General features: G+C 44.5%; 1 protein-coding gene across 3 annotated transcripts in view; it reads right to left on the bottom strand.

Annotated features, from left to right (window-relative positions):
- CCDC141 (coiled-coil domain containing 141) overlaps positions 1-15,010 on the bottom strand; it is a 324,021-nt gene that overhangs the window by 130,204 nt on the left and 178,807 nt on the right. For all 3 annotated transcript variants that reach the window (XM_029605900.1, XM_029605899.1, XM_029605902.1), the window contains exon 7: positions 5,707-5,901. In XM_029605900.1, coding sequence (XP_029461760.1) covers positions 5,707-5,901 — 195 coding nt within the window. The remainder of the gene's footprint in view (positions 1-5,706; positions 5,902-15,010) is intronic.

Genomic DNA, 15,010 nt, shown 5'->3' on the forward strand with positions numbered 1-15,010 from the left:
ATATAGAGCATAATGTATGGTTCAAAGCTCTAGGAAGTTGATTTGAAACTTTGCTTCGAGTTGTGTCCAAGTACCTTGAGTTTGAAGATTGTTCAATAAGCTCCCCAACCCAAGTTGGATGTGTCCGTGGTTAAGGTCACTTAAGGAACTGGTTGCTGGAAGTGTAGACCTGTCTTCAAGTTGGCCCTGTTTGTCCACCAGAGAAGTGACAGACTCAGCTGGTCGGTTACATGGATTAGGGATGAAAGAGGTTGAGTGGCTTGGAGCCACTGAGATTTCAAAGTCCATTGAGCTATTCTCATGGCTAGCCTGGCCATAGGAGTGACATGGACCGTGGAAGCAATGTGGCCCAGCAATGTCAGGAATTGATGGGCTGAGGCTGTTTTGTATGTGTGCAGAGATGTAGCTAGTTTGGAAAGTATGTCTGTGCGGTCATTGGGCAGGAAGGCCTTTTTCAGACTGTGGTGACCAAATCTGCTCCGATGAAGGTAAGGAGATATGATGGAGTCAAGTGGGATTTCTGGTAACTGATCAGAAATCCTAGTGAGTGTAGAAGATTTGTAGTGAGCTTTAGAGAGTTGAGAGCTCCTTGCTTGGAAAGACTCTTTATTAGCCAGTTGTCCAGGTAAGGAAATACATGGACAGTGCTTTTGCGTAGATGTGCGACAGCCATTACTAGGCATTTTGTAAACACCTGAGGCACTGAGGCCAGTCCGAATGGCAGAACTCGGTATTGAAAATGTTTGTGACCCACTATGAAGTGCAGGTATTTACGGTGATGTGGGAATATGGCGATATGTGTGAAGGTGTCCTGAAGGTCCAGAGAACAGAGCTAATTCCTTGTTGTAGTAAGGAAAGCATGGTGCCTAGAGACACCATCCTGAATTTTTCTTTTGAAAAAATTTGTTGAGATTGCAGAGGTCTAGGATGGGGCAGAGACCGCCCGATTTTTTTTTGAATCAGAAAATAGCGTGAGTAGAACCCTCTGCCCCTCTGTGTCTGGTGGACGGCTTCTACAGCCCTGGTTTGCAGAAGGGTAGAAAGTTCTGACTCTAGAAGCAATGTGTGGTCTTGTCAGGCCCACAGTGGATTGGGTGGAGAGTCTGGGGGCACTGTGAGGAAGTTTAAACGGTATCCCTGGGCTATGATCTATATCACCCATGTATTGGAAGTGGTGCAATCGGCCTCTGACGGGTGTTTCTGGGTTTGGGTTCAGTGAGGAGTGACCTCTGTTCTCTGAAAGCACATCAAAAACCGGAGGCTGGACCAGCTTGTGGGGCTGGTTGTGCTCTGGGTGCTTTTGGCTGGCGTGTATGTCCCCTTTGAGGGGCTCTGGCTGGTCTCACTCGAGATGCAGGAGGATAGTATTTGCGTGAGCGGTAAAATGGTCTTTTGCGGGATGAGGAAGGAGCATCCGTAGTAACTGTAGACAATTGTTGTAGGGTCTCGTTCCTTCAACTGAGCCACTGCGTCCTGTATTTTATCTCCGAAGAGATTGTCTCCAGTGCACGGGAGATCAGCAAGTTTGTCTTGGACTTCAGATCTTAGATTGGAAGCTTTCAGCCAGGCCCATCTTCTAGCACTGATTCCTGTTGCTGACAACCGGGAAGCAGTCTTGAAGGAGTCATATGCCGCTCTTACCTCATGTTTTGAACCCCCTTGAGGATGATGGCAGTCTGGCTTTCTTGCTGCTGTTGAAGCAAGAAGTCAGCGAAATCTTGGACTTGCTTCCATAAATTGCTTTGGTACTGGGTCATATACAGTTGGTAGGCGGCTATACGGGATACCAACATGGAGTCTTGGAAGATTTTTCAACCCAGTCCATCCAGGAATCTCTGGTCTTTACCAGGGGGAGCTGAGGAATGTGGACGTAACCATTTAGCTTTTTTCTGTGCAGATTCCACCACAACAGATTGATGAGGCAGTTGTGGTTTCTGAAAACCTGGGGCATGTTGTACTAAGTATGTTCTATCTGGTTTCCTGTTGACTGGTGGAACAGTGCCAGGATGCTCCCATAGGCGGTATAGGAGATCCAACAGGACTTCATGTACTGGAATGGCCATAATTTCTTTGGGGGCATCAACAAATTGCAGAACCTCCAAGGTCTTGTGACGCATGTCCTCTTCTGTCACTAGGTTGAAGGGGATGGTTTCAGACATTTCTTTGATACAATTAGCGAAGGAAAGGTCTTCGGGAGGAGACCGCCGTCTTTCGTCTGGAAGAGAAGGCTCTGAGAGCATGTCCTCTGAGGTAGAGGTATCTGTGTCCACATCCTCCTATGGGTCATAGGGAGTTCCTGATGGAGGGAGAATGTCCAACATTCCAGGGCATGTAGGCATTGATGGAGGCCTCGATGGCTTCGATGGAGGGTATACCGGCATCGATGGAATCAATGGCATCGAGGGGAACAGAGGACATTTAGGTCCCAAGAGCCCCAATGGACCTGGAAGCGGTTCCATCATCAAATGACCTGGAGCTGGAGTCGGACTAGAAGTTGTGTCATCTTCCTCTGAGGAGTCTGGAACAGGTCTCGGGAGCTACGGAGGTCTTGATGGCCGACTCGGTGCTGATGGAACAGGCTGAGTCGGGAAAGCACTGATGAGGGTATTGAGTCGGTCCAGTAACAGTGCAAACATCGATAGTTCCGGGGTCGGTGCCAGTATGGGGGCCGGCATCGATGGCGGTTGCAGGTTTCGGAAGGTGAGGACTGCCTGGCGGACAAGGATGTCCAGTTCCTCCCTGAAAGCTGGTGTGTTTAGCACAGCTACAGAGGGAGGCAGGCTAGGTGTTACTGGCCTTTCCACAGGAATTTGTGGAGGCTCAGTATCTGGCACCAATGTCGGTGGGGAATGCCTTGGAGTCTCAGGTGCAGAGGAGGATGGGGGCTCCTCTCTCCGGGCCCTCTTCGAAGGCGGTTCGATGACCATCGATGCTGCTGCAATGTCGGTGCTGGCACCGGGCGTGGGATCGCATAAGTGCCGGTGATGATGCTTCCCTCGGTGCTCGGTCCGGTCTTTCCCCAGCACCGAGGATGACGCTACCGATGTCCTGGATGGCATCGGTGATGGACTGTCACCGTCGCCCTACTGATCCCAGTGACGTTTGTCGATGGAAGGACATTTACTCACCGGTGATGACTGGGCAGAAGTCGATGGAGTTGACTTTAATTTAAAGAGAGTCTCCATCTTGTCAAGATGGGCACGTCTGCCTTTTGGAGTCATTTGGGCATAGTCAGGACACCGGCAAACTTTGTGCAGGTGAGGGTCTGAGATCGACATTGTTCACGGACACTCTGGGCACTTTCTGAACCCGGTCACCATGCTGAAAAAAAGGGTGCGAAATGGTCGGTGACCTGCGGGAACCAAATGGTAAGGTGGCAGGAACTGACCAGAGTCACGGGAAAAGTACTCACTGAGCGTCGGAGGCAACGGAGTGCGATGGGAGACCCCTGTTAGGGAACTTTTTAAAGAAGTAAACCAAGTTTTTCCTTGAGGAAAAAAGGTGAGTGAAATCTCACAGAGCTCCTTACCTGCGAGGCAAACTGCAGCACGGAAAAAAAGAGACTGAAGGGAGACCCCTGGGGCCACAGGGATTATGGCATGCTGGGCATGTTCAGAGTGCTAGTCAAAGTTCTAGAAACTTTGACAAAAGTATTCCGTGACAGGGCTCCGTCTGATGACATCACCCACATATGAGGACTACCATCCTGCTTGTCCTGGGAGAACAACAAGGTAAGAGCAGTTTGCCTGAATAATGGAATTCATGAGGAGAGATGTGGGGAAGATAAGAGAGGGGAAGTAATGACAAGCTATGTGTACTTATAAATACTGTCAATAGAAGCTTGAACAGTATGCAGAAGCAGAAGGGGTACTAATGAAATGCCTTGAGAAGAGGGCTAACATGGTTGTAATGACATTAGAAGAGGATAAGCTGTACAATTTGGATATAAAATGTAGTGGGAAAAAATAGCTCAGTGGGAGAACTGTGAGGGATAGATTATAATAGTTTAAGCAGGAGGTGATCAGAAAATAGATAAGGGTTTTGATAGTGCATTTAGAAAGGAAGGAAAACAATTTGGAGATGTTGCAGAAAGTTTTAGTAGTGTTTTAAATATGTGCAGAAAAGGAGAGAGAATAATTAAAGATGATCCAAAGGTTGTAGGCTGAGGGACTAGAGCAGAGCTTTCCAAACTTTTCATGTTGGTGACACACTTTTTAGATAAAAATAATTTCACGACACAATAATTCAGTCTACTAGCAAACCAGAGGTTAAAGGTTAAACGAACAAAATGTATTTCGACAATTTATGTATGTTTCCTTAAATATATACATACATTTTTGTAGATTACATAATGTTACACCCACACTGACCCCCAGGCAGCTCCCATTCATTCTCACACTGCTCCCGCCCCACCCCCCAGGGATGCACACATTCATTCTCACACACACATATACAGACCCCCAGGCAGGCAGACAGGCACCAATTTATTCTCACACACACATACACCACACACAGGCAAGCACCTATTCTCACACAGACAGACTCCAGGAAGACACCCATTTGTTCTCATACACAGATACATCCTCAGGCAGACACCCATATATTCACACATATACACCTCCAGGCAGACTCCTATTCATACACTTGAACACACTGAAGGCAGACCCCCCCTCTCTTTCTTTTGCCAAGAACCTCAGAGCCTCTCTCATTCCTCTGCTACTGCTGTCACTGCTGCCATGTGGATATTTGGGGAGGTGCTGATTGCTGCTACTGGCACTGAAGCCCGTTCTGCTGCCTTCTCTGTGCAGGCCCCGCGGTATTAAATATTTTCGGATTTTCATTCCTCCATGCCAATCTCGTACATTGCGAGATAGGCATAGAGAAAGTGCTACTCTTGCACATTCCCAAATATAACATATGCCAATCACTGAAAAGTATTTTTTTTTTTACCTTTGCTGTCTGATCTTAGTTTTCTAATCGGTTGGTCACAGGCTTTTTTTTCCACCTTCCCTTTCTTGTTTTTTTGCCAATTCCTTTTACAGTGTCTTTTTTTTTTTTTCTATTTCTTTTCTCTCCATCTGTCTTCTTCCCTCAAACACACAATCAGGTTCTCATTCTCACAGCGGCCCTACTACCGGGTTTCCTCCTCTTCTCGGGCCACTGCAACGTGGGATTATGCGGCGGCCCATTAATGCTGCTCTTCTCTACACAGCAGATGCTCCTCCTCCTCCTTCCTGCCCACGTGGCTCCGGCAACGTTTTTCTTCGGGGGCTGCGTAGGCAGGAAGGAGGAGGAGTGAACGTGACCTTTTTCTTTGGGCCGTGGTGAGGTAAGCTCCACCACGGCCCCGCCAATCTTCCTGCTGTAGTTCCCTGCTTCCACCAGCCCTGCTGCTATGTGGACCAGGCGACACACTAACGTGTCGCGACACACAGTTTGGAAAGCTCTGGACTGGAGGATAACAGTCTTATTCACAGAGATTTTGACAAACCTGTCCTTGATATGTTATGCCTCAGTAAATTTGTTAGTCTATATGGTACTACCAGCTTTTGTTAATTTTACCCATCCAGGTAGAAATTAATTAAAGAAACAGCTGTAAGTGTGCACTACTCCTGCAAATTGTTCTTGTAGTTCCTTGACTGCTTCACTTGCATGAACACAGTAACCAAATAAACAGATGTAATTATAGGCTGCTCATATACTAACCTTGTTGGCACTATTAAAAAAGTCATTGGCTTCTTGTAACAGAGCTTGCCTTTCATCCACAAGGTGCCAAAACTCTTCATGCAATGTATTTAGTTTCTGATTAGAAAGTGTCAGGTGATCTTTCTCTTTGTATCCCTCTGTTGATAGAATCTTGAGTGCCTCTTCATCCAGGCTTTCAACAATGGAACTCCATTCCTACAGGGACCAGTACAGACTTTTAAGTTCCTTATGTAAACAATACATTAAAATATGCTGGCAACTTTTCAGTGTAGCGATGCTAAAATATAAATACAGTTGCATGTAAAAGTCTAGGCATGTGTGGTCAAATTGTATGTCTCAATGAATATCTAAGGGCCTGATTTTCAAAAGCATTTAAATGCATAAAACTGGGTTTTATACATATAAGTGCACTTTACTTGTGTAAGTGGGCTTTTGAAAATTGCTATATCTGCCATTGAATTGCACTTTCAAAATGGCTTTTGAAAATTGCTACAATAGTATGTTACATTTATGCATGCAATTCCTTTGAAAATTCACCTGTACGTGAACAGAAGCTGAGATAACTTCTACATAGTACAAAGTTAAATACAACATTTTTCTGCAACATTTAATGCAAAATTATTTAGTTCCTAATTTTAACAGATTGAAAATAATAAAAAAAGTGATTATGGCAAGTGCAAAAGTTTGGATACCCTTCCAGTTGATTCATTACTACTTTGTTTTTTTAAAGCCATTAATAAGGATCATAATGTGGATTGACTCATTAGACCTTCAGTTAGGTGAAGAAAAACTTTGTATTATTTTGTTTATTTTCAACAACCATAGATTCCCTCTTGGGTTGATCATGTTGTAGATAAAGGGACAGATTTTCAAAGCCTACGTGTGTATATCCAGGCGGATTTACACACGTGGGGGGGGGGGGTTACGCGCACCGAGCCTATTTTCAAAAGGTGTGGCGGCGCGCGTAAAGCCCCGGGACACGAGTATGTCCCGGAGCTCGAAAAAAAGGGCCGGGCGTGGCCAGGGAAGTCTGGGGGCGTGGCCGGAGCCTCCAGGCACAGCGGCCATTTGCCACTGTGTCCAGGATCACGGGCCGGCCGTTAACCTGCGCGCACAACCTTCGCCCGCCCGGAGGCAGGCGCAACTTATAAAATAAAGGTGGTGGTGGGAATTAGGTAGGGCTGGGGGGCGGGTTAGATAGGGGAAGGGAGGGGAAGGTGCGCGCATGTTATAAAATCGGGCGTAGATTTGCTCGCGCCAGGTTGTGCGCACAAATCTACGCCCGCGAGTAGCTATTAGAATCCGGCCCAAAGTATTTTCCAACCTAAACAAAAGGATTTCTTTTGTGGCCTTGAAGGCTCAGTTCAAAACTTTCATTAAGAGACATGTATATTAGCTCTGAGGAGTTGAGAGAGAGGAGATATCTATTCAGTAAGACCACTTTTTAGGGAGGCAGCAAGACAAACTAGAAATGCACCTCCTACCCAGGCTGGGCCCAGAGCTCACCTGCCACACTAGATTCCTGATGCTGAAAGTGAGGGTGGCCTTGATGGAAGGCAGGTCCGGGACCAGGCCAGTGCCTCCTTAAGGCAGTGCAGTCTGAACAGTGTTGAGTCAAAGTTTGAAAAGATTTACCAGAGCTCAGCTCTGGACAGCTCCAGCTGAATTTAAGCCCTGCTTCAGGTACTAAAAATAACCCTCCCCCCATCACTATGAAAGGTACAGAGTAACATAGGGGTCAATGAATTAAGCTGTGTTAACAGAAGATTTTAACATTAGTTAATGGATGACTTTAATCATGGGCATTATCTAATATCTCCCACAAAATACTACATTAAGGCCAAATCAACTAAGGAGCGTTAAACCCAAACTTTTAAAGGAGATGACAGCGTTGCTTTATCACCATGCTTTTTACTTATTCCTACATTCTTTTATCTATTTAATCTTATTCTTATTTCTACCTTTTTTTAGGTTTATTTATTTAAGACTATATGTTATTTTTACATTATTTATTGTCTTAATGTGTGTCCTTGAATTAATTATGAATATATAGCTGTAACCCGCCCCAAACTTTGGAGGGTGCGGGTAATAAATACTTTTAAATAAATAAATAAGTAAATAAATAAATAGTAGAGTATCAGTGTTACTGTTGGTAGCTACCACAAAACTCTCACGGGCCAATCCCCCTGTACATGCAGAAAAATCCAATATGGGCCGATCTCCCTACCCTCCACCATCCTCATATTAACAGAAGAGGCTCCCATTGACAAATTTCGCCCCCACCCTGACACTGATACATCAAAGCCTCATGGGGTGATGCTCCCACCCTCTGATGCTGATTTAAGGCCCCTGCGGCCTACTGAACGTACTCCCAGATCCATCTCCCTCCTTCCTCAACATGTTGGAACCCTAATCCCACCCTACCCTATCGGGCACTGTCAAAAAGCTGAATGGACAGGAGAAAATACCCCGGCCCCCTGCCCTAATGGCTTCGCAATGCAAATCATGTTGACCCAGCTGCTAGGTAAGGCAAGAAAATTCTAGTCAACTTGATTAGTGCTAACTATCTGTCCTGCCATCTGTTCACTGCTAGAAGCAAAGCTCTGTTGCTTAGCAGTAAAATATTCTGATTCTGGTTTATACCAGATCCAATTCAAAAGTCTGCCATTTCAATTTGATAGAGGTATGTGTATATGTTTGACCCATTAAAGGCATATGTACTTATTTTGAGTCTCTCTCTGCAGGTCAGACCATTATCCTCAGTTTTCTCTCAGTGGGAGCCTTTTAAGCTCCAGTTCTCTGTGTTCCATTTGCTGAGAAAATTGCTTCCTTTGCATGGTTAGAGAAAGGCACTACTTCAGGAGAATTACTGCTGACAGGCACAAACGTGACAAAGTTTCTGTCTTTCAATGCCTTGTGTAAGTCACAAAAATGGGAATTTGCCATAATTGGCAAAAAAGCATTGAAGAAGTTAATTAACTTTCAATAAAGAAGTCACTGTATAGAGAAGAAGATATATATCTTTTTTTATGAATTGTAAAGTTATCCACGACAATCTCAGGGTGACTGGAAATCAGATCCCAGGTATGGAGAGACAATTTTTAAATCCTTATTAGTTTTAATTTTTGGGTGTAATTTGCTGATTCTGCTCTTTTGAAATTTTTTTTGGTGTTTGGAAAATATTCTATTCATTAACATGTTTGAAATATTCTTTTATGAATATGACTTTACTATTATGATAAATGTTTTATATTTCTTGATTTCATTTGTTTTACGAAGAATGGTAACGTTTCTGTTTTTCCATTGTTGCTCTGTAACAATGGGTTCCAATTCAATTCTTCTCAGCATATTTTTGTTTATACTTTCTGATCTCTTTATTCTGTATTCGATCAGGGGTACATTTCATAAACTTGCACAAAAGCGTACTTTTGTTCGCGCACCAGGCCTACCTCTGTCACGAAAGTTACGCCTGCTCGAGGCAGGCGTAACTTTGCGGGCGCTGGGCCAGCTGCCGTGCACCATGTTCTAGTCCGGAGGCTGCGGCCACACCCCGGAACGCCCCCGGGCCGAAACCACGCCCGCGGTGCCGCCCCCATATGACGCGCCGGCAGCGACATGCCCCCCGACACTCCCCCAATGACACGCGGATTGCGACACGCCCCCTGTCACGCCCCCCCCCCCAGGAAAACCCGGGACTTACGCGTGTCCCGGGGCTTTGCGCGCACCGGAAGCCTATGCAACATAGGCTCGGTGCACACAGGGGGTGTTTGGGCTAGGTTTTCAGGGGGTATCTTACGCGCGTACCCCTTTGAAAATCTGGCCCTCAGGGTCTCTGTATTCTGAATATATGACCAAGGTGAGGTATTTTGCTAGCATGTCATTTCTGTGTAGGGATCTATAGCAGCCTGGTTTCCTAATAAGCGCTTTTATTGGTGTTCTAAGGCCTGGGGTAATATGTGCAGTGTTGCCTTTTCATAGATAAGGCTGTTAAGGTTGTTTTGGTATGGGAGGTTTACTATATTGTAATGATAATTATGTTTATTCATAGCTTTCTGAGGGCCAAGCTCACATCCAATATGCGTTGCTAAAAGTCTAATTACATAGGAGCTCCAAGTGTCTTTTTTGCAGAATTTTCTGGTTGGCACCACAGGAGAGCATGTAAATATAATATGCATGTTGTGAGTGATATTTTTGCCTTAGAAGACTGTTCTCTTGAATGTTCTTTTTCATGTAAAATTGGTTTTAAATACATAACTTAATTGTGTGTGTCTGTAAAGAGTGTGGGAAGGTGTGTGTGGGGTGGGGTGGGGGGTGTACAAGGCTGTAAGAATTGCCTGGGCAAGGGGGGGGTTCAGTTTTTAAAATATGGATTGCAGGACAGAGCTAGGCTTTATTTGAGGGACCCGGGACAGACACTAAATGAATTGGGGGGGGGGGGGCAGCACACTAATTTTATTGCACAGGGCAGCAAAAAAGCTAGCACCAGCCCTGAGGCAGGTAGGCACCATGTTGCATTTTTCAAAAGACTGAATTAAAAGGTAGGAAAGCTTCAAGAATGTCGATTCTATGGCAGATTGTCAATATGCAGCAACAAGCTAATTATGTGCTTTTTCCCATGCCCGCACAATTGGGAGAGCCTAGGTACAATAACTATAACACAGGCCAAGTAAAAGGTCTAAATAGGACCCAAAGTATTTTAGAATTCACTGTAACAATGAACCCCTTTGAAATATTGTTTTATAAGTAAGAATTATGTAACAACAATAATTATTGTTCATTTGTTGTGGTAAGTAAAAAATATATGATACACCATATGATATCTTTAAAGAGTAATGAGATGTTAGGGACTCCATTATGTTTAAAAAATTTTGTTTTATTTGATGTGTCTGTATTGTTCACCTTGAATTTGTATGTTTTGCTCTATATTGCTTAGACATTTTAGTGTTATGTGATTAATACATTTTAATAAATGTAAATCTTTATTTGAAAGAGCTTACAATAATCACAATTTTTAGAAATGTGCACATGAAAAATGTTCACTTTGGTTTGTTTTTTTGTTTCACAGGTGTATTTGTTTTTTTGTTTCATTTAATGTTTATTTTTATTTGATTTATTTGCTGAATTGAAAAAAAAAAGCAAATAAAAAAAAAAATCCAAAATATGATCTCCTCAGCAACCCGCCCTCCCTTGGGCATTCCCAGCCTACTCTAAACCCTCCAAATTTCTTGCCAGTAAACTGGGACTGGGGCCTACATGGGCTGGGCTGAACTAAGCCCACCCAGACTTCCCTGGGTCCCTCTGCGTGCCCCCCCCCCCCCCCCCCCCCCAATACCTTGCAAATAAGCTGGGCCAGGACTTCCCAGAATGGGGCAGAATGATCCCCAGTCACTTCTGTTCCACCAAATTTCTCTTTAAAAATGGTGCCAGCTGGCCCTGAGACCAGTTCCAAGTTTGACCTCCACAAAATGATGCCAGTCTCAGGGCTGGTCACCATCATTGTGCTGTATGGTTGTATTCAGGGGGTAGGCCCTGGCTAGGTGTGCATCAATCCAGCCCAGGGAGGTCCCAGCCCTGGGTTTTTGGCAATGGGCAGGGAGAGTAAAGGGTCCTGGAAAGACCCCAGAACCTGAGCCAGCAATGGGGGAGGGGGCCTAAGGAGGTTCCATTTCATTTTTCTAAATTTTGGATATTTTCAGGGAAGTCCTTCCATTCGGAACAAACCACAACTAGACATTTTGTCTGAAAAATGCATTTGTTTAAAACAAATGCACATCCCTGACAGTTTGAAGAGTGGGAGAGTGTGACATGTTCCAGGTCAGAGGATGAGTGCCAGAGGAGAATCCCCAAGTGCTGCATCTTTCTGCTCTAACTGTTAAGCTTCACTGTTAAGCTAAAAACAAATTACTTATTTTTCCTTACAGACAGAAATGTTCAACTGAAGACACTTCCAGTTAAATTAACTGATTCCCTTATGTACAGAGTATTGATAGAAAGTATTGGTACTTCTTCAACAGCCAATCATAATGCTGACTTCAAGGGAAATGGAAAGAGATAGAGGGAAGTACTCAGCATAATTCAGGCCACTTTCTCAATGCTCTTACAAATGTTTCACTCTCTCAAAATTATTAAGCAGTTTAGAATATAGTCTGTACAATGAATTTCTCCATGCTATTTATGATGCTGTATTATCGTAGCCTTTCATCAACCTATTTTCTCACCTGACATGACACTCACAATTACTGATGATTTGGTCTCAACTTGCATGGGGATAGGTGAGAAGCCTTTTTCCAACATCCATTGACAAATATCATCCACATTCCTCATTTAGCATTTGCGTGTAACGGGGGAGCATCATTGCCACGCTTGTGTAATTTCAATTCATAGAAGCCTTGATGACTGGCCCTACTGCTGATAAGTTTTAAACTTGTGTGAATTCAAACCCTTTTTGTGTCTGTTATCTGTGTTCAATATAAGTAGATCTATCTTTTTGTCGGGCCGATACAGAAAACCTCGCGGGAGAGCCGGCAAGCGCCCACTCTCCCGACGCGCGCTTAGGCCACTCTCCTGAATGCGTGATTCAGGAAGTCAAGGTATGCAAATTAGGGCCTGGGGTAAAAAGGAGGTGCTAGGAACACTAGCTCTTCCCTGCTGTCAGCGGGTTTGACAGCCGACGCTTAATTTTATTGGCATTGGTTGTCGAACCCACTGACAGCCACGGGTTCGGAAAACAGACGCAGGCGAAATTGAGCGTCCATTTCCCAACCCACAGGCCGCGGGCCGATTTTTATTTTTATTTTTTTATCTTTGGGGCCTCTGACTTAATATCACTATGATATTAAGTCGAAGGGTGTACAGGAAAGCAATTTTTTCTAGGGATGTGAATCGTTTTAGGACGATTAAAATTATCATCCGATAATTTTAATATCGTCTTAAACCGTTATGGAACACAATACAATAGAGATTCTAACGATTTATCGTTATAAATCGTTAGAATCGTGAGCCGGCACACTAAAACCCCCTAAAACCCACCCCCGACCCTTTAAATTAAATCCCCCACCCTCCCGAACCCCCCCCAAATGAGTTAAATAACCTGCGGGTCCAGCGGCGGTCCGGAACGGCAGCGGTCCGGAACGGGCTCCTGCTCCTGAATCTTGTTGTCTTCAGCCGGCGCCATTTTCCAAAATGGCGCCGAAAAATGGCGGCGGCCATAGACGAACACGATTGGACGGCAGGAGGTCCTTCCGGACCCCCGCTGGACTTTTGGCAAGTCTCGTGGGGGTCAGGAGGCCCCCCACAAGCTGGCCAAAAGTTCCTGGAGGTCCAGCGGGGGTCAGGGAGCGATTTCCCGCCGCGAATCGTTTTCGTACGGAAAATGGCGCCGGCAGGAGATCGACTGCAGGAGGTCGTTCAGCGAGGGTTCCGGCGCCTCGCTGAACAACCTCCTGCAGTCGATCTCCTGCCGGCGCCATTTTCCGTACGAAAACGATTCGTGGCGGGAAATCGCTCCCTGACCCCCGCTGGACCTCCAGGAACTTTTGGCCAGCTTGTGGGGGGCCTCCTGACCCCCACGAGACTTGCCAAAAGTCCAGCGGGGGTCCGGAAGGACCTCCTGCCGTCCAATCGTGTTCGTCTATGGCCGCCGCCATTTTTCGGCGCCATTTTGGAAAATGGCGCCGGCTGAAGACAACAAGATTCAGGAGCAGGAGCCCGTTCCGGACCGCTGCCGTTCCGGACCGCCGCTGGACCCGCAGGTTATTTAAGTCATTTGGGGGGTTCAGGAGGGTGGGGGATTTAATTTAAAGGGTCGGGGGTGGGTTTTAGGGGGTTTTAATGTGCCGGTTTTGCGATTTTTAGATTTTTCACGATTTTTCACGATTTTTCACGATATTTTACCCCCCCAAACGGCAACAATATGATTCCCTCCCCCTCCCAGCCGAAATCGATCGTTAAGACGATCGAGGACACGATTCACATCCCTAATTTTTTCTGCTTTTCTGTATACTTTCTCTGTGCCAGCCGAAATTAACTTCTGCCTTTGGGCAGGCGTTCATTTCTGAAAGTAAAATGTGCGGCTTCGCTGCACATTCTACTTTCTGTATCGCGCAGGAATAACTAATAGGCCCATCAACATGCATTTGCATGTTGTGGGCGCTATTAGTTTCAGAGGGTTGGCCACGCGTTTTCCACACGCTATTACCCCTTACTGTATAAGGGGTAAAAATAGCACATGGAAAATGCGCGGCCAACCCTCTGAAACAAACAGCGCCTGCAACATGCAAATGCATGTTGATGGGCCTATTAGTTATTCCCGCGCGATACAGAAAGTAGAATGTGCAGCAAAGCCGCACATTTTACTTTCATAAATTAACGCCTGCCCAAAGGCAGAAGTTAATTTCGGCTGGCACAGAGAAAGTGTACAGAAAAGCAGAAAAAACTGCTTTCCTGTACACCACCCTCCGACTTAATATCATAGCGATATTAAGTCAGAGGCCGAGCGCACCATACTGAATCGGCTCATGTGTAATTAACAGCATGACAAACTGCTGATGCTGAGAGCATTTTAAGCATACATAAGCTCATATACTAGGAGAGACAAGGACTTTCTCAAGCAAATATAAAGCAAATGGTTGCATTGTATTTCAATTCAAAAGAAAAGTGATATTTCACAGTTAAAAGTTTGTAACATCTTTACTTAAAAATAGTTGATTGTTGTACATGATAAATTTTGTATTTGTATATAGTTCAAATATTGTTTAAAAACAAACATGTATTGTTTTCAATAAAATATTGACCTTTTTTTTTTGCATAATCAGATATGACTCTTTATGCAAAATTTGCCACATAATTGCTGTAAAATTTAGAAAAATCTTCCACAAAATTTGCTTACCCTTATTGCAGACTCTTGAAAAGTCTTTCATAGAAAATTAGGGGCTCTGGTTATAGTGAAGCAAACACATCATTGTCATCCCAGGTTTTAAAATGAGCCCAACACTCAGTTATCTGGCTAACTTTAGAGGGATTTTGAAGTAGATGTATTTTTTACTGGATTTCACCCCTACAGTGGTGATTTTGTTTATTTGAACATAAAAACATTCTTAAATATATCATAATGACATAGGATGGAAATGATATAAAATCCAAGCAAAGTGCATCTCTTGTATTTTCTTCATGTTTATGAAATAAATTAGTAGGGAAACTTCTGTCTGGTAAGCACAATTTTTTATTCACAAAAATCTGATTTTTTTCTTTTTTATGTCAAACTAGCCCCTGGAATCATCATTCCGCTATAAATATAAATATAGCG

The sequence above is a fragment of the Rhinatrema bivittatum genome, chromosome 6, assembly GCF_901001135.1.
Source record: "Rhinatrema bivittatum chromosome 6, aRhiBiv1.1, whole genome shotgun sequence".
Lineage (NCBI taxonomy): Eukaryota > Metazoa > Chordata > Amphibia > Gymnophiona > Rhinatrematidae > Rhinatrema > Rhinatrema bivittatum.